Source organism: Drosophila mojavensis, unplaced genomic scaffold, assembly GCF_018153725.1.
Source record: "Drosophila mojavensis isolate 15081-1352.22 unplaced genomic scaffold, ASM1815372v1 contig_36, whole genome shotgun sequence".
Lineage (NCBI taxonomy): Eukaryota > Metazoa > Arthropoda > Insecta > Diptera > Drosophilidae > Drosophila > Drosophila mojavensis.
This window is the reverse complement of record NW_025318858.1, coordinates 20,284,050-20,304,047: the sequence shown is the minus strand read 5'-3', so window position 1 is coordinate 20,304,047 and position 19,998 is coordinate 20,284,050. Positions and strand designations below refer to the sequence as shown.

Genomic DNA, 19,998 nt, shown 5'->3' with positions numbered 1-19,998 from the left:
GTGTAAAATTGAATATTATATTTCTCTACTAAAAAGTAACTGAATATGATTCCAAAATATTTAAGAGATAAAATCGAAGCCATCAATAGTAATCTGGGATACATCAAATAGTACCAAATTCTAACTAACCAGTCAGAAAATCTGCAAATTAAAGAACATACATAGGAAGCCCCTTCTAACCCGGCTTAATTCATTCTTCCTCAATGTAATTGAAGAAGCATTGTTAGCTCTCGTGAGTTTAAAGAAGTTACAATTCTATTTGCTGTGTAAAGGCTCACAAGTTCATTATGTTATAGCTCCGCTTAGCCCAGAGAGCTAGCTCCAAGAAAATTGAATACAAAAATAGAAGGAAACTGCGCTTTGAGTGCGTGCAAAACGTTTCAATTAATTTTATTTATTTGTTCTGCCTGCTGGCGCGAAAGTCCTTTCTCAATTGGTTTCTAGCTGTTGGCTGTTCGATATTGGCGGAGTGTTTGACTCACCTGGCGCTGTTTGCTCGATGTGTATGCGTCCTTTGTGCTCGCGTATAATTTCGCCTTTCGGCGATTTCCAATGCAGCTTCACATCCGGTCCGGGGCCGCGGCACTCGACAATGAGGGATTCGTTGGTGTAGCGTACGACGCTGTGCTCGCTCGGACTGAGCGTCAGGCTGTCATGGTGATTGGCCAAGACGGCGGCTGTGTTTGGCGAGGGAAATATACAAAAGCGAAATCAATGGGCTTTCAAGCACATTAGTTAATGGTTCGTTAATTGCAACTGCAGCTGCACAAAAGCCAGCGCATTTCAAATGTAAATTGAAAACTTCTGTGCCAAAGTTTACCCAGTCGCGCCGATTCTCCCACCCCCCTTAACCTTCCACGATGTTTACAACAGCAGTGCGTTTTTTCTTTGCCAACTACGCAAATGGCACAATACATTATAACTTATACACACACCCCCACACTCACACACACATATACATGTTGCCTCTTACTGTATTTTGTGAGCAATCCCAACGGCCACATTTATAACTTGCTCCAACACAAACTAAATAATAAATATTTTACTGTATTTCATACTTCTGATTACAGACAGCAGCTAGCTCCTCTTTTGCCACGCCCACTTATCGTTCAGAGCTGTCGTCAAAATGTTAATGATAATTGCCCAGATTCGTGAAATTCTCAAAGGAGCATATATTGAATATTTAAGAAAGTTTGAGTGAATGAAGAGTCGAGGGAGACGAAGAGAAAAAATTGCCGAAGGACTAAAAAGACGATGTGAATGTCTGAATATCTGACGGCATGAATATATTACTCTTTTCATGTACCCTTCTATTCGATTCTCATGAGTTTATTTTATCATAAGAAAATTTAAATCGGCATAGTGGAAAATAAAATCAAGCTTCAAGAAGATGAAGCCAGTTGATATATATGCAAATAATAAATTTAATGAAATTATTTTTGACGTATGCAAAGAGACTTAATCAGTTATGCAACTCAGTGGAATATCTACTTAAGGTCGCCAGCTTTGAAGTAACCAGCTTAAATGCTCACCGCATTAGTCTACAAATTATTCCATTATCAATTAAATTACGTAACTTAATTATTGAAATATTATTTGGTTACTCAAGCACCATCTGCACCTGCATTGTCTGCTGCTCCAGTTATTGAAGTAATCAAGTCTTGCTCATGTTTATTAATGTGATGCAAATTTCACACAAACTGGAAGAAATGGAGAAAATGCAATTTGTGTTAGATTGCAATTACCGGCTAATTGGCCGTGTTTGCCACTATGCCGAATATATGTTGCTGTTTCGTAATGACATTCTGCAAGCAGTTGCAGCATGCCACATGAATCACTCATTCTTGATTCATATTGAACAACAAAGTGCACTCAAATTATTTGCATTTTGCATGCCACACATTTTCATATTTTCATTCAACGTTAGTGCGCCGAGGGGGCCGTAGACGTAGCCGTAGCCGTTAACGTAGCCGTAGCCCTAGCCGTAGTTGCCTTGGCAGGTTGTTCATTGAAATTTATCACAAGAAATTGCAATTTCATTCTGCCGCTTCATGTCAATCTGTTCAACAGAAACAACAACAACAACAACAAACTAAAATGAGATGTGAATACGTCCTGCGCCTGGTTAGAGCAAAGAGCGACGCATAGATGCAAAAATTTCTAGCATACTTTTTAATAAAGTTTCTTGTATGCCCAAAGTGCCAGAAAAAGGAACAAAAACAAAGTAAGATTCACCATCAGGACACAGGGTCGGTCGGGCAGGGACTGGCACAAGTTTTGCATAAAGTTTCTTTATACATTTTTCAGTGTTCTTTTTTCAATTTTGTATTCAACGAAGTTGCAATTTTATTGGCAACAAAATGGCCATGTTGAAGCAGGAAATAAAAACTTCTTAAAGCTATCAAAAACGAAAAAATTAAAATTAAAATCAAAAATACATATTTCCAAATATTGGCTTTATATAGACGTATATTGCAGACCTAGCAATCAACAAATTAATAAATTTCAATAGACAGAATATGAGCAATTGATGTGCATTGATGCTCTGTGCACAAACTTCGTGTATACGAAACGGCTGCCTTCGTAGATCACTCTGAAAGTCAAGTATTGAAATTTAAGAGAGAGAGAGAGAGAGAGAGAGAGAGAGAGAGAGAGAGAGAGAGAGAGTTGGAACTGCGCTAACTTTGCACTAAATCAATGTATGAATTAAAACGAAATTGTAAAGCCAAAGCAAACAGAGAAAATCATTGACTGTGTGATATTAAGAAATGAAAATTAATTTATTTGTCAATTGTTTTTATTATAATTAAAATATAAATATTATATATTTTACATACATTTATACGCTTGCCAAGAACAGCAGGAGACATACAGATGTACATACATAGCGGCATTACGCATTCGTATGCAAACCATCAAACATACAAACATAAATATGTATGTACATATGTGTGTATGTATGTATTTGCATAACACCTGCAGTCGACGACGCATGCCTTGGGTGAAGGGCATGAAACTGTTTGCTTATTTTGCGAATGCTGCTGTACGTATTGGTATTCTTGTTGATGTTGCTTTTGTTGTTGTTGTTGCCTGTCAACGTTTTCGCTATCCGGAATGGCTACGTCAACTGCGCACAATACGCGAAATACTCATCATAAAATTTCATGTGCACAACGTAGACGCTGCGCAGCCGAACATAATGACAGGCAGAACACAACAAGTAAGAAAGCTCTAGTCGAGACTGCTCGACTACGAGATCCCCTGAACCCTTGGAGCAATAGATATTTCAATACTTTTTCGCGACTTTCAGCTTACACAAGAAACACGCACACACACACACACACACACGCACGTACGCACACACAGGTATACATACACACACACGCATACAGACACACATACACACACACACACGCATACAGACACAAACGCATACACACACACACATACACACACACACATACACATACAAGCAACCACGCATAAACACGCATGGGCTGCAGTGTGCGCTTACTATGAGAACTTAATTGTTTAATAACTTTTTTTATGGACGTACGATCTTCATGAAACTTTTAGATTATGATTATAACATGAATATGCATGTAATTGCCAAAGCACAAGTCTCTAGTATTTGAAATACGCTTTTTACAAAAGTGAGGGTGAGGGGGTGAATTTAGAGGTGGGGGGTAAATTTTAACAAAAACCGAAATTGTATAAATTGCATATAAGCATACATTAAAAATTTGGAGACTCTAGCAATAAAGGTGTAGAAGATATAATTTTATAACTGGGTTTCGATAAGGTTTTTTATCGATAAAAAAGATCGGGATGAGTTATCGATTTTTAATGATAAACTTGATATGCGCGCTGTAATAACGAACATTTTAAAAAAAATTTGAAGTCTCTATCTCTTATATCTTCTGAAATCGACGCGTTCATACATACGGACAGACGGACAGACGGACAGACGGACAGACAGACGGACAGGGCCAAATCAACTCAGCTCGTCACCCTGATCAAGAATATATATACTTTGTGGGGTCTGCCACGCCTCCTTCTCCCTGTTACATACATTTCAACAAAACCATTATACCCTGATTTCCCATTGAAAATGGGTTCAGGGTATAAAAAAAACAAGTAAGAAGGCTCCAGTCGAGACTGCTCGACTAGGAGATACCCTGAACCCTCAAAGCTGATATTCTAATCATTCTGGACTTCTTTTATGCATACATACATACACATGCACTTATAAGCACGGGCTCTGCTAACTGCGCAGCTAGCAGCGACTGCGCTTGGGCTGCGCAGCAGTGCACTATGGGGAATTTTGCCGTTTTTCGGGTATTTAGTCATTTTTGCGAAGTATGAAAATTTATAATTTTTTTATGTTAACATCTTAATAAAACTCCAAACTTTAAGGTACTGTACCCAAAATGTTGAATAACAGTCCACTGTTAAGCCTAACAGCTGTTAAAGTCAGCTGTTATCTTCGAAAAGCATTTGCCTTCAGCTTACAATTTGTGTTAGCCGATTTTCAAATCATCGTTATTCAATGACCAGACATTATTTTTGAGAAATTTAAAAAGGATATGAATTTTTAGGGCTTCTACTATGCGTTGGCTTAAAAACCAATTGATGTTTGAACTTATTTTAATCATTTATTGTATAATTAGCAAATGTTGTCAAATTTCATTTCTTGTAAATAAAATTAAACTTTGCAAAGACATATAAAACAGCCACCAGGGCGCACCAGTGTAATTCCAATTGCATGTTATAGAGTAATCAATTGGGATCTTAGTGCCTTTGTCTCAATGTGCACTTTTGCGCACAACCGGCGCAAATCAATTTTTAGCAGGTGACTATGAGCTGACCTGTGTGATATTTGGCTCAATGAAAAAGGCAACTCTAACCAAGAAATAGTAATTGTGATTTTGAAACTAAATAAGACTAATATTGATTCAACTTATAAATGATATTAAAAAAGCAAAAGCCGCTTTTTTTGCCAAAATATAAATTACAAATGGAAGAAATGCAGCAGGAACAAAAACTAGCTGACAACTATGAATGACTGCCTATGACAGCAAATGTTTATAAAAATAATTGTTCATTTGAGGCAGATTATGGAAAGTACTGTTCATCCTGTAGGCTTTTTTGGTAAGGAAGCGTCTGATTTGCCCAACCAGGTCTATAAATCAGACTAATTTCATCATGCATGAGAGCATGAGAGCAGAATCCATAATTTCGCTGATGGTTTTTAACAATGGATACATCTGATCAGATTATTTCTTCGGCAAATCTTTAGAAAAGAGTTTGAAAGCATAAAGGTCGCTGTCTAATGAAGTTGTACGTATTGTATTATGTAAAGTTGAAGGCACAATTAAATCAGTTGAAGAACCCGAATTTTTTTAGCGGATCAATATTTCTGGCTGATTTGGAACTCGAAACTGAAGAAAACTAATTTCGATTTTATGAAAGTTCGATTGTTTTCAATTAAAATTATTATTTTAAAAGTATGAACAAGCAAAATTCTTAAAAAAAAAAAAAAATTTTTAATACAAAATTTTAATAAATTTTTTTTGGGTGGGCGGTGACACGCCCATTTTTCTAAAATATATTTCTGATGGTATACATATTAATAATACAAAAACCGGATCAAAAAATCTGGCTTAGTTTTTAAGTTATTAATTAATACCCGATAATTTGGATTTTTCCCCATAGTGCAGTGTGAGCAATATTATGAGAATTTATTTGTTGAATAATTTCTATTGTAGACATACGATCTTAAAGAAACTTTCAGAGCGTAATCATATGGTTAAAATGTGTGTACATTCCAAAGCACAAGTCTCTAGTACTTGAAATGCGTTTTTTACAAATTGGGGGCGAATGGGGCGTGGTATCCAAAATCTGTAAATTACAAAATCTTTGTATCCATTAACTTTATACACAACGCAAATTTGAAGCCTTCAGGTCTAAAAGTGTTCAAATTAGGCTGAAAAAACCAAGTAGATTTTCCGATTATTCTCGATAAAAAAGTTATCGGATGAGTTATCGAAAAAATAAAGCAAACTCGTACTGCCTATGGTATACACGAGTATGCATGCCAAATTTCAGCTCTCTAGCTCTTATATCTTCTGAGATCCTTTTGCTCATACGGACGGACGGAGGGACGGACGGACGGACGGACGGACAGACGGACAGGGCTATATCGACTCAGCTCGTCGTCCTGATCAAGAATATATATACTTTATGGGGTCTGCGATGATTCCTTCTGCCTGTTACATACTTTTCACAAAACCATTATACCCTGATTTCCCATTTTCAATGGGTTCAGGGTATAAAAAAAAAAAAAAAAAAAAAAAAAACAAAAGAAAACACTGCAACAAGAACCAACAACAAACTGACTGCAAAAGCCAGCAAAAGTGTTTATTTTTTATTTTAATATTTACATATAAAAGATATCAAGAAATAAGGAAACGCATTGCCAAGTGCGGGCAAAAAGAAACGGTTAACGTTAACGTGTTAACGGTAAATGGCAACTGGCACTGCCAGAAACGCTCAACAACGAAAATTATCTGTCGCACTCTCGCTGCCGCATTGCTCGGTGGCCTCTATAAATGCTTATGTTATGTACTCTTTCGCATCGCGAATGTATGAATGTGCAGAAATGCATAGAGCCATGCGCGAGAGCGAGGCAGCAACAATAGCAGAACGAAGAGATAAGAGGACAAGTGAGAAGAGTATGGAGAGACCACGAAATAAAAAGCAAGAATAACATAAAGAGCATAATTAAAGTTCAGCTGTTGAGCAATGAATACTCTACATTTGCTAGAACAAATACATATGTATTTTAAGTAAATAATTAATATAAATGAATTATAATAATTTAAATAAATAGTTATTTAATTCATAATTGTATGAAATTTTAAGAGTACCCAATTAAATAAATTTATAGTTAACAGATATAGATTTCCACGTAATAGACATATTAATAAGGCCACCATCCTTAGGGTATAAATTATGCAGGAATGCCTATGCGTTGTCGGCTTGTGAAATGACGTGTGTGCCTGCACCAGCCGGTCTAGTATGTATGTGTAGGTGTGTTTAAGCAAATGTATTTGCACAATACGCATGTATGCATATGAGTGTGCATGTGCGTGAGTGTGTGTTTGTGCCCCTGGGAGGTGTTGACCCGTAAATTTCATTAAATGCAATGCATTATATTATTTGCCTGCTGGCATTTGCCATTAAACATGCGTGTGTGTGTGTGTGTGGCCATACGCATGCATTAAATGTATCTGTATCTATAAATTTATATGTGGTATATGTAACTGCCTATAAATGCTTTTAAGCAATTAATTGCAGTTTAAATAAATGGTAATTAATTTAAAGAGATATTAATGACTACATAATCGTAAAAAAAAAGAAGTTAAAAAATCCATTATTTAAATACAGTTATCTTCAGCATAAGCCAAAGCCGAAAAGCTAAATTCAGCTCTGTTAATATAATTGAATTTGACCAGATTAAATTGAAATGTAAAATTTGATTGTGCCAAAAGTCAGTCTCATGAGAGTTGCCGTTAAGAATGTTTTAAAATTTGCATTTATGAAACTTTACTTTTACATAACGATTCCAACGATCCACTATAAGACCTTGGCAGTAAATATGAAAGTGAATTTTCTTTATTTTTTGCGTTAATTTGATGAACTTTTAACAAATTATAAAATGTCAGCTGTATTGAGTCTCACAAAACTTTTCAATTTCCATTAGCTGCGCAGTGGAAAACTTTTTAATTATTTGCCAATATTTTATAGGCATCAAAAGAACGAAAAAAAACGCGTTAAAAATTTGCCTGCAAAATTGCAAAAACTTTTTGTGCTTGTAGCTAGCTGCTGTTGCTGCTGCTGTTTTAAAATTGCTGTTGTTGATTACAGCAGAAAATAAAAGTTCGACTGTGGCAGTTGCAGTCGCACGCATGCTTTCAACTTCAACGGCAAAAGTTGCAAAGCTGCAACTGTAATCGAGAGCCGTTTGACGTGGCCACAGGGCGGCGCAGAGCTCAGTTATAATAATGTCAGCAGAAACGCATATGAAGCACACTTAACCCAAATTCAAGACGAGGTGACGCAAAGATACGCAGCGTGCAGCGTGCAGCTTAAAGCGTGCAGCTTGCCCTCGACTTGCATTTGCCATGCCACAAAGGCGAATAGAAATACTTGAGAGTCGAGCATGCAAATAATCGCAGCATTTGTATGAGCCTGACCCATTTCTGTTGCAAGTTTCTATACACACACACACACATAAATTATATATACATATTTTTTTATTATTACTTCTCATAAGCTGCCGTCATGGGGCAAGGAATTTAATTCAAAGTTCTCACACAAAGCGTTGCTGCTGCTGCTGCTGCTGTGGCACGTAATGCCAAAACATACATAAATCATCGCCGCGTCTCCGCATAAGAATATATTTCCGCTATAAAATGGACGTTTCCGCATTTTCGGATGCCAAGCAGCGTCCCTTTGCCGCCACCGGCTGCTGCTGCTGCTGCAGCTTCCAACTCGAACTCTACCTCTGCTGCCACAACAGGAAGTCAGCTTCGGTTCGGGCTTGTGCTTTGCTTTGTGGCAAGCGGAAATGCAGGTCGTAAAACTCGTTGCTACAGTTTCTCCAGGTAATTCTCGGTACTCAGCACACCTACATCTCCTTCCATTAGCCCCGCCCCCATTGCCCATACTCAGTGCTTGATGCTTTTTTAATAGTAGGTTGCAGCTGACACTTGCTCGGGCCAGCTAACAAAATTTACTTGGCCAGTGTCTTGCACCTCAAGGCAATTAATATTTCTCTTTTTTTTCATTGTCTAGCAGTTCATAAGTTTGGCATTATATGCGTGGCCAAGACATGAGCGTGGGCATGGGTGTAGGCGTGGGCACCGGAAAAAACATTTATGCGTTTTTAAATGCTTTCACAACTCGCTCCGGCAACACACACCGAAAAGATGGAAGTTAAGTGCACATTAATTTTCGCCTTCAGAGCGATAAGAGCGGAACTTGATGAAAACACGGGAGCGCCTCCTGCTGCGCTCTGCTGTTCCATTCCAGCGTTCCGGACAACTTATCAAACAGTTCCAGCTCATTCATCAACATTGTGCGCCTTTGACTTTTGAAACAAAAGTTTGACAAACTTTACATTTATGCAGAAGACGGCGACGCCGGAGGCGAAGTCAAGCAAACGCCACAGAACTTTATAAACCAGGAAAAAAAACAGAAAAAGTTTCCTATGTTTAAGCATTTAAAACAGTTTATAGATAAATCTCTGAACAGTGGAATGCATGAGAAATTAAATAAATTTGTGTTGGAGTATATATTATACATGATATTATTTTCTTCAAAGCTAGCATTTATACTCTTATCAATTTACTTTTCGAAAATGTCTCACTTGGTTCCACTGTGCAGTTAAGAAACGGTAGCATACTTTTCGGCTGCCCGACATAGCTGAGCTCGTGCGCTGATCATTTGTTAAACAAATTTGCGTCAAGTTGCAACATGACAGACGTCGCATTAATCATGGCCCATCAAATTGCATAAATTGCGTATTAAGTGCCAGTGTTAATGGCCTGAGCAATTATGTAAGCCCTAAACTTGCCACAGAGCCGCCGAGTGGCACAAAAGGTGGGGCCGGCAAAGAAACCGAGCAGCAGAAGAAACAGCAGCTGCCCGCGGCATGGCAAACATAATTATCGCGACTGCAACACCCACTGGGTGGGCGTGTCACGTTCGAAAATTGTAATTGAATCCGCTGTATGAGTCTGTGTGTGTGTGTGTGTGTGTGTGTGCCACATTACGTATACGCAACGTGTGGCAGTGGCAAATTTCTTCAACAGTAAAAAATAAAGTTTTCTTGCGCTGCAATTTTTAGTTAAAAACTTTGCCTCATGTTCACTTGCTGCACTTGGGCACTGCTAAAAATTAAAATCCAACTGCCACAACTTGACAACGACAACAACAACAAAAACAGCAGCATCAACTTGAAACGACTTACAGCTTGCTTGTATACCATGTGGCAATCAAAATATCTAAGAGGGTAATATGTATAACAATATTTTAAAAAAATATTGATATTTATAAATATACCTTAATAATTTTATATTAAAAATAAGCTTTAGATCATATTTTACTATTAGAAAATAATAATATTTTAATTGCTTTAAACAAATTTAAGATGTAGTTCTAATTTTAATTTTTTAATCTTCTATTACATTTTTTTTAGGATTTTAAATATTTAGCGTACATTTTGTAGAATTTGGTAATATATATAATAGTTTTGATATAAAATATTTTTTTTTATATATATTTTGACCATTTCAAATATTTGGTAGGAATAAAAAAACAAAAAAATATTTTAATAATTTTTTTAAATGTAAATATTATGTATACTCATTTGACTCATGAGAATTGCTCATTAGTTTACGATTCTGCATTGATGAACGATAATTAATTTTTCTGTTTGTTTGACACTTCATCTATGGAAATTTCTGTACAAATTGAAGCAAAAATATACTTAATACTTTGTATACCTTACGACTTCAGAAACAACAGAAACAAAGCGCATCAATCATTAAAGTCTACTTATGGCCCTGTACAGGGTATTTGCCGTACTAATACCTTGCAAATAGTCGCTTACTTACATTTTTGTTATTATGGTGCAGCTTGTGTCTTTTGCTAACAACTTTGCTGCCTGCACTTTGTCGTAAAAATAAAGTTTTACACACACGCGCGAGTTGTTTTCCTTTCTATTGTATTAGTGACATGTAACAGTATGTATTGTGTGTGTGTTTGTGTGTGCATGCGTATGTGATGCTGATGTTTCCTGCGTACATGGCGCATTACAGCAATTGGTGCAACAATAGCCAAAAATGTCGCTGCTTTTGTGGCGCTGCATTTAGTATCTTTTATTTTTAGTGCGTCATAACGAAAAAGCTTGAAGAGCTTGAAAGGCCACTTGGCAAGCCAAGTTAACTGAAGCCAACCGAAGTTGGCCAACAGCAAGAAACTTCAATTCAGTCAAGCAGCGAACTGAACGCAACTTAATGCACCTTCAAGTGGCACGATTAGTTCGTCGACGCAAGTGAGCCGCTCACTCAATTTAATATTTCATTAGCCAGCTCTCAGGCATTTTTAATCCAGTCAACAGTGAAGACGCTATAAATTTTAGCTGCTCTACGTAAATTGTTTTCCAAGTTACTTAAGAATTGTTGCGGGAGCCACAACAGATAGCAATAGCAGCAGCAGAAGCAGCAGCAGCAGCAGTGGGTGGCGCTGACGTTGCAGGCAACAATTAATGTGCTTTTAATTCGACTTAAGTGCGCATTCGTAATTGCAAAATTACACCTAAGTACGCAGTATTTAAAGTTTACCCACCTCAAATAGCAACTGCAGCAGTGCAGCAATCCGCCAGCTAACAGCTCAGCTCCACTCTCGAGTGGCTTTCAGTTTAATGAAATTTTCGCTTAAGCCGTTCGCCTGGCTAAAAGTGCAGCTCGCTTAATTTATGCCGCCAGCTTTTAGAATTGTTTTGGCCCAAAAAAGAGCTAAGCTTTTAGCGGTATGTTATGAACAGCCAAAGCCAGCATAAAACGTGTAACAAATTGAATTTTTCACACACACACACATACACACACACACACTACACACGTCTAGTCACACACTTAACAAGTTTCGGTGCGAGCTCAACCATATTGAAAAATGTGACAATATTTTTCACAACAAAATTGTCTGACAGGTGGGCCAGATTAAGCTGCTGGCACTGCAGTTGTACCTGCCGCTTGTACCTAAAATTTGAAATATTGTTGCTGGCTTTTTTGCACACGCTGCAAAAAGATTTCCTACGCATAGTGGCAGCCACAATTTAAGCTACTTAAACGTGGGACTTATCTTTTAGAAAGGCGAATACTATTAGTCAAGAGCGAAGCCGGCGAGATAATATATTTATATTTCAGCTTAAATTGTTATAATGCTTACCTAGAAATAACACTTTAAGCTTTGAGCATGCAGAATGTGGAAAAAGCCAATAATATATGAATATAAATATATATTGGAAACAGCTTATATATATTACAGCTTTAAGTAATTAAAGAACTTTAAAAAGTGTATGAAAGCTTATTGCGCAAAAAGTTGATAACAGAAATTGTTCTTATTTAAAAAAAAATAATAATTATAATAAAGAGAAGCATAAAATTTATGAACAGATTCTCTACTCAAAACTATGAAAAAAAAGGAGTAAAAAAGAATTTAAAAATAACAATAGAAAGGACCTTAAAAAGGAAGCAGATCCAATAGCTCGCAACTTTCGTCTCAATTATAATCCTTAATACAGCTCATTACAACTTAAGCTGATATCATTTTTGCTTCATTGAAACTGATGTCATTTAACCATTGCTCCAAAATATTTGGCTTAGAGCTCACATTTGTTCGCAGACGGTTTGCAGATTGCGGCTAATTAGAGCATTGCAACCTGCACCGAGTTGCAAGTGCTGCAGCTGCACCAAAAACAACAGTAAATGAAACCCTTTGAAGGATTTTGCTTCATTTGCGTGCAGACAACAACAGCGCTTGCCAGATTTATGCCATGAAAGCAGCGCAGTTAGCTGAGCCGGCCACGGGCGGGCGGGCGCGAGGTGTTGGCCACGCTGACTGTTGGCATTGGTGCTAGAGCTACAGATAATTAGCGTCAGCTCAGTGTATGATACAGCATAATGGCTGCCCGTTGAGTGGCTTTTACGCGCCGCTAAGTATGCAGCATAAAGATGAAAACTAATTTAATTGGCATATGTGTTGGCTGTGTGTGTGTTTATGTGTGTGTGGTTGGCCAAACCCATTCAATGGTTAACAAGAATGTAATGCATGCGTAAAAGCAAATATCATTTATTCTCATTTGTATTTCATTTGTAAAGTGATGTGTAAATAATTAATTAAAGTTGAATCGTTTACCCATCCACAAATATTTGCCTTGGCCACAAAGTACAAAATGTATATATTGGTTTTGTGAGGTCTGCTCTGGATAGTTACAGCAGGCCTAAAGGTAAATGCAAGCGGCTGTCTCTCATGTGACAGCTGTGAAATTCCCTCGCATACATCATTATGCCGGGCATGCGAATGCAAATGATTACGAGAATATCTCAACAGATAAACAGTTGAATTAAATGCAAGTTGACTGTCACTCATTTGAATTGGGCAAACAAATGCACACAAATTCAGCTGACATCGTCAAGACGGCACGACCTTTTTCATGTTATTCTTTTCCGCTGGCAAGATGGCTGAGGGGGTGAGGGGGTGAGGATGGGGCGAGACAGCTGGTAACATATGTCTCGCTGGCAGGGTCAGGCGGGGACTGGCAATAAGTAATTCATTACTTTAGTCATGCATTGTCATGCAATGTTGGCCACGCTTTTTCACGATATTTGCATTGCTGGCGTTTGTATTTTTATGGCTGCATATGGGCGGCATATGCAACGTCTATGGCTGCATGTCAAGCTCAAGCTGAGAACGGCGAAGCTGTTGCAATTTGTATGCAAAATTGTTTTACAAATTGAGCAAGAAAGATGGCGTAAGCAGAATGCACACAACATATACCGACTCTAACTACTGCTGAACAAACTCTCACTCGAAGCGAACAGAAAAGAAGCGAAACGAAACGAAACGAAACGAAAAGAAACGGAGGCAAACAAGCGCCATGTCGCACCAGCTCGAGCCTCAGCACGTTGACTATCAAGAATTCACATACGACACTCGCATCACGCTTGTTTTTCTTTTCTCAGATACCCTGTAAGTGAGCGAACGATGGATGATGGGGTATAAAAAGCTGGAGCTGGGCTCGTAAGAGCCCTAAACTGATCTCTAATGATTCATTATTTGTTTCAGATTAAACATAAATAAAATAAATATATGTTGATCGACTATAGTAAATATAGATATTATTATATTTATATTTTATTTATTTATTAATTGTTTGAGATCATCTCAAATTAAAACTTGCAGAGTAAAGACCTGGATATAGAGGCCTTTGGCTTGACTTTATTTCTATTTCTATTTAGCGCATACATTCAAGACTCCCAAGAGGCTCACCATCCGCCAAAAGATTGCTTAAATAAACAAGACATTTCCAGCTCTTGTCCAGCTCATTTGCACTTTAATTAACTTTGCACAGGATATAGCCCAGTCGTGCACTTCCGCCTGGAGCATTTTCTGCTAGTTTCCTTTTGCCTTTCTATAAATTTTTGAATTTTCAGCATTTTCCTTTTGCCAGCAAACACATGACATACTTTTGCACAGACGTGTGTGCTTAAATGCTGTCATTGTCTGACAGTTATATACACACATACAGACACACACACATACTCTCACAAACGCACACTCACACACACCCATCAGACAAAGCATTTTTTGCAACTTGCATTTGGTATGCATAAAAAAAAAGTAAATGATAAAAAATGGAGATCTTTTTCAATGGATACAGTGTAATTCCAATATTTACATGATTAATTGAGTTTATTTTTAATTTATAACAAACAAAAGCCAAACTGATTACAAGTCCCCATACCAGGCGTGGCATTCATTATGAGTAAGTTTAAATAAAACAAGATTAATTGAGTTTCAACCCAAAGCCCCTGGGGGCGACCCATAAAATGAATCTATTGTTTAGCGCAGTGTGTTGGGCACCTTTTTTCCATAAACTCTCCCTCTCTCTCGCTCTCTCTCCCACTCTGTGTGTGTGTGTGTGTTATTACAAAATCATTAAGCTTTGTGTTCCCTCAAGTGGATCCACTCTCAGCTCAACTTGCAGCTAGTTTCTGTTCGGTTATCTTGAAAAGTTTATAAGCCGATGACTTTCTGCACTGATCCACTTTTAAATGGTAACAGGTGTTGGCTTCTCCAAATATACGTATACCATACACAAATCCCATGCACAAGTTTATAAAACGCGGCACAAACTTTGACGAGATGTAAGCGCACATAAGTATGCTACAGTTTTTTCATCTGCAATATATGCATATACAAAGTTGAGGTTGAAATTGAGTAAGTTCTATTGCATCGACGATTTTTTCACAGATTATTCCTTTAATATGAATGTAACTTGTGCAGATCCGTATATAAACATATAGCTTAACGCCGTGTTAATGCTATTAACTCTTTTTCTGATAGTGTATCTCAGCAGCGATAAAATTTGTGTGTGCTTTTTCACGATGTCATCCAACGTAGTTTATATAAATTAAAGTTATGCTTTCATGCTTTTGAATTTCCATGTCATATTTTTATACTCTGCAAAGGCGAAATCAGGGTATAATGTTTATGTGGAAATGAATGTAAGCGTCAGAGGAAGGCATGATATGCCATATATTTTTAATCAGAATGACAAGCCAAGCAGCTGGTCTAGCCATGACTGTCTATTCTTCTGTCTATCATGCAACATGTTTATTATTAAAATGCCCCCTGGGTATTTTCTAGTCAATCGGTTTCGAATAAAGTACTATTGCATTTTAAACTATATATATATATATATATATTTGAGGTTTTCTGTGGACGCATGAATTGTTTTTTTTTTTTTTTTTTTTTTTTTTTTTTAATAGAGTATCTCGGCTTGCACAAAACCTTTCCACCATTTGAAGTTTGAATTGCGCATACAATTTAATTGCAATAAATAAATAAATTTCAATTAAGTGAATAGCAAAAAACCGCTGCCATTCATACTGAATGCATATACATATATTTAACATTGCGTATTTATTTCAGTATTTGCATCAAGCGCAATTCAATTTTGCAGCTTTTGTGACTCTGCGTGGCTCAGTCAGCGCTGTAAGTACAAGTTTGAGCATTTTATCAGCAATGTCGCAGCTGAAATTTGTGTGCCAGACGTTTGGCCACTTTGAAATTTGAATTGTTCCAGGGCTCAATTTTCAAGTTTGCCCGCATGTGCTTCATTTGTTTGTTGGCCAGAGTCCACTCGGCGACGACAACTTTGTGCTGCGTGCCGCATGCCTCGACTGGGGCTGTGAGTTGAGTTGAGGTGACGGTGAAGTGGGAATCGTCTATTGAGCGAACTTTTTGAAAAGTGGAATTGCATTTGCTCTGCTTGAGAAACTATTATAACTTTTGCCATGCCGCCAAGCAAGAGTTTCAGTTCATCCAACTATGAAAGTACTTTATGTGCGCTAACAAAAATATTTCTTTTATTGAGTTTCGCCTTCTGCGTCATTCGATTTTAGGCTGTGCCGCACATCCGCCGCTTGTGCCAACCACTTGAATGCAGCACAAAAGTTTTCAGCTCAAAGCAAAGCGAATAGCTGCCGCCAAGTAGCTGCTGCCACAATTGATACCCGGCCCATTGTTAACGTCGGGCACAAAGGCGCAGACACAGCTGGAAACGAAATCGAGCCCGGAGATGGAGCTGAAGATAGAGAGTCTATGTAGTCAGTGTTATATGATACACAAGTGCTGTCAGGCTACTAACAAATGCTTTTATTTACTTAGTTCCGCACTCTGCCAAACGGCCACATCAGCCTACGACCGGCTGCAAAATAACAAAGTTATGAGCAATCGCAAGGACTCTTTTAAGTCTTAAATATACAGCTTAACATCAAATTGAAATTTAACAATCAGACTTTTTAGGCTTTGCCTTTTTAATGGACAATTCTTAGTTCTATTTTCATAGTGAAATAATTCACCACTGATGCGTGGCTCTACTAGAATAGTTATACTTACATAGATGTGTCGCCCCAAAGCTGTCTAGAAACTTATTCTATTTCTATATTTGCTTCTGTGAATGAATTTACATAAAAGAATTTTTTATATCCTATCCAATTATCATGTATGTATATTAATAGCTGTCTTTATAAACAATTGCAAACGCATACCATATCATTATCATAACTCAATATGCTCACAAAATCAATGCTATTTGCATACCGGAAAAAAAACTAATTACACCTGTAATAATAAAAAATGCTACCTGCATGACATTTACCGTTTTTCGCATACAAACAACCTGCATAATTATATGCCGCAATACGGTTGAATATTTTAGCGACATTTTTCCATACATGAAAAATTTTTGAAAAAATAAAATAAATAAATAAAATGATTAAGCAAACAATATAGTTTAAATTGTATGAGTGTTCGTAATTTAAATAAAAATTGAACAAGTTCTCAAAATGCTATACAATAAATTTTAATACAGCTCTTGGGGCATTCATAGTCTTAACATAAAGAAATATATTTAAAATAGTTAAGTACATTACGATCCTCAAATTTGTTGTGCTTAAAACGTGATTTTTAACATTCAATAGAACTATATCTCAAGAATACCCTATCCAGCTATTAACCCTCTCTAGTTACTATATTAAATGCAAAGTTGTTCTGTTGCTGTCAGTTAAACTGTCACATAATTGTCAGCACAAATAATTTTTTACAAACATAGCGGATATACGCATGATAAAATTTCGTGTAATAAATATACAAATTGCATATTTCAGTTTAAATGCAATTATGTCAATTGTTTTACGGTGAATTTAACAATAAAAACTTGATTATAAACAAAACAAATTAACAAAGTTGCAATTTTTTCTCCAACGTGGCTAAATAATGGGACACATAAATTTTGTAACATTTGAAATAGGCAAATTATCGCTTTAAAATTTATAAAACTAACCGCACAGTGGGGCGACATAGTTTGAAAAACTTCCGCACACACACACCAGCACACAAACGAGCCACAGAGTGCGGCATATGCTTGCCGCAGCAGATGTTGTTGTTGTTGTTGCTTTTATTGTTAGTTGTAGCATTGTTGGTTTCTGCTGCTTCTTGTTTTAGTTTTTTTTTTCTGTTTTCTGTTTTTGGTTAGCTGCTGTTGTTTGTTGCGCTAGTTTTGCGGTCGCGCTTTGTTTTGCATCAGACAATGCAACAACAGCAAAAACCTTTGCAAAATTGTTGCTAACATGGCGAGTGGCTGCCAGGAGGCAGTGGATGCAGGGCGGGTGCGAGTCTTGCAACAAAAAACTGCATTACTATGCAATGGCAGCGACAGGGGCAGCCAAGTTTTAATTACGTAAAATATTTTTGCGTGCACCCGCTCTAATCAACTTAAAAGCCAGCAGCAACTTTAGCAGCAGCAATCGCAGCAGCATTAGCCCACAACTGCAATTCGGCAACATGGTCAAAGGATTGTTGCAACTGCAGCTCTGCTACAAGTTTGTGCGCCACTTCACAGGCCCTTAAAAACGTTGCAACGAGCGCAGCGCAGCGCTGCGCAGCACCTAATAATTGCAACATTCGCTCGGGCGTCAGTTAGTCAACATGGCCGACTGTCAGACAATTGTCGCTGTTGCTGTTGCTGTTGCTATTGCTGTTACTGTCGCTGTTGCTGTTGCTGTTGCTGTTGCTGGTCTTGTGTAATTACTTGGTGAGCAGCATACGCAAAATGGTTGATCTGCCAGTTGCCGAAGCGACAAAACCTTGCAGCAACAGCAACAACAACAACAACAGCAGCAGCAGCAACAGCAGTAGCGGCAACAACAACAACAACATCCGCTCTAACAATTACAGACTACAGGCAGAGCTCTCTAAGTGCTTTCTGACATGCCACTATGTGGCCCTCAACTGTATCTAGCCATGTGTGCGGCAATGCACTATGGGGAAAAATCCAAATTATCGGGTATTAATTAATAACTTAAAAACTAAGCCAGATTTTTTGATCCGGTTTTTGTATTATTAATATGTATACCATCAGAAATATATTTTAGAAAAATGGGCGTGTCACCGCCCACCCAAAAAAAATTTATTAAAATTTTGTATTAAAAATTTTTTTTTTTTTTAAGAATTTTGCTTGTTCATACTTTAAAATAATAATTTTAATTGAAAACAATCGAACTTTCATAAAATCGAAATTAGTTTTCTTCAGTTTCGAGTTCCAAATCAGCCAGAAATATTGATCCGCTAAAAAATTCGGGTTCTTCAACTGATTTAATTGTGCCTTCAACTTTACATAATACAATACGTACAACTTCATTAGACAGCGACCTTTATGCTTTCAAACTCTTTTCTAAAGATTTGCCGAAGAAATAATCTGATCAGATGTATCCATTGTTAAAAACCATCAGCGAAATTATGGATTCTGCTCTCATGCTCTCATGCATGATGAAATTAGTCTGATTTATAGACCTGGTTGGGCAAATCAGACGCTTCCTTACCAAAAAAGCCTACAGGATGAACAGTACTTTCCATAATCTGCCTCAAATGAACAATTATTTTTATAAACATTTGCTGTCATAGGCAGTCATTCATAGTTGTCAGCTAGTTTTTGTTCCTGCTGCATTTCTTCCATTTGTAATTTATATTTTGGCAAAAAAAGCGGCTTTTGCTTTTTTAATATCATTTATAAGTTGAATCAATATTAGTCTTATTTAGTTTCAAAATCACAATTACTATTTCTTGGTTAGAGTTGCCTTTTTCATTGAGCCAAATATCACACAGGTCAGCTCATAGTCACCTGCTAAAAATTGATTTGCGCCGGTTGTGCGCAAAAGTGCACATTGAGACAAAGGCACTAAGATCCCAATTGATTACTCTATAACATGCAATTGGAATTACACTGGTGCGCCCTGGTGGCTGTTTTATATGTCTTTGCAAAGTTTAATTTTATTTACAAGAAATGAAATTTGACAACATTTGCTAATTATACAATAAATGATTAAAATAAGTTCAAACATCAATTGGTTTTTAAGCCAACGCATAGTAGAAGCCCTAAAAATTCATATCCTTTTTAAATTTCTCAAAAATAATGTCTGGTCATTGAATAACGATGATTTGAAAATCGGCTAACACAAATTGTAAGCTGAAGGCAAATGCTTTTCGAAGATAACAGCTGACTTTAACAGCTGTTAGGCTTAACAGTGGACTGTTATTCAACATTTTGGGTACAGTACCTTAAAGTTTGGAGTTTTATTAAGATGT

At 37.2% G+C, this 19,998-nt stretch overlaps 1 protein-coding gene across 1 annotated transcript in view; it reads right to left on the bottom strand.

Moving 5' to 3' along the window:
* Positions 1-19,998, bottom strand: part of LOC6577412 (neural cell adhesion molecule 2) — a 91,269-nt gene that overhangs the window by 4,100 nt on the left and 67,171 nt on the right. Inside the window, exon 2 of the mRNA XM_002003343.4 lies at positions 483-677. Within this exon, the coding sequence (XP_002003379.1) occupies positions 483-677 (195 nt within the window). The remainder of the gene's footprint in view (positions 1-482; positions 678-19,998) is intronic.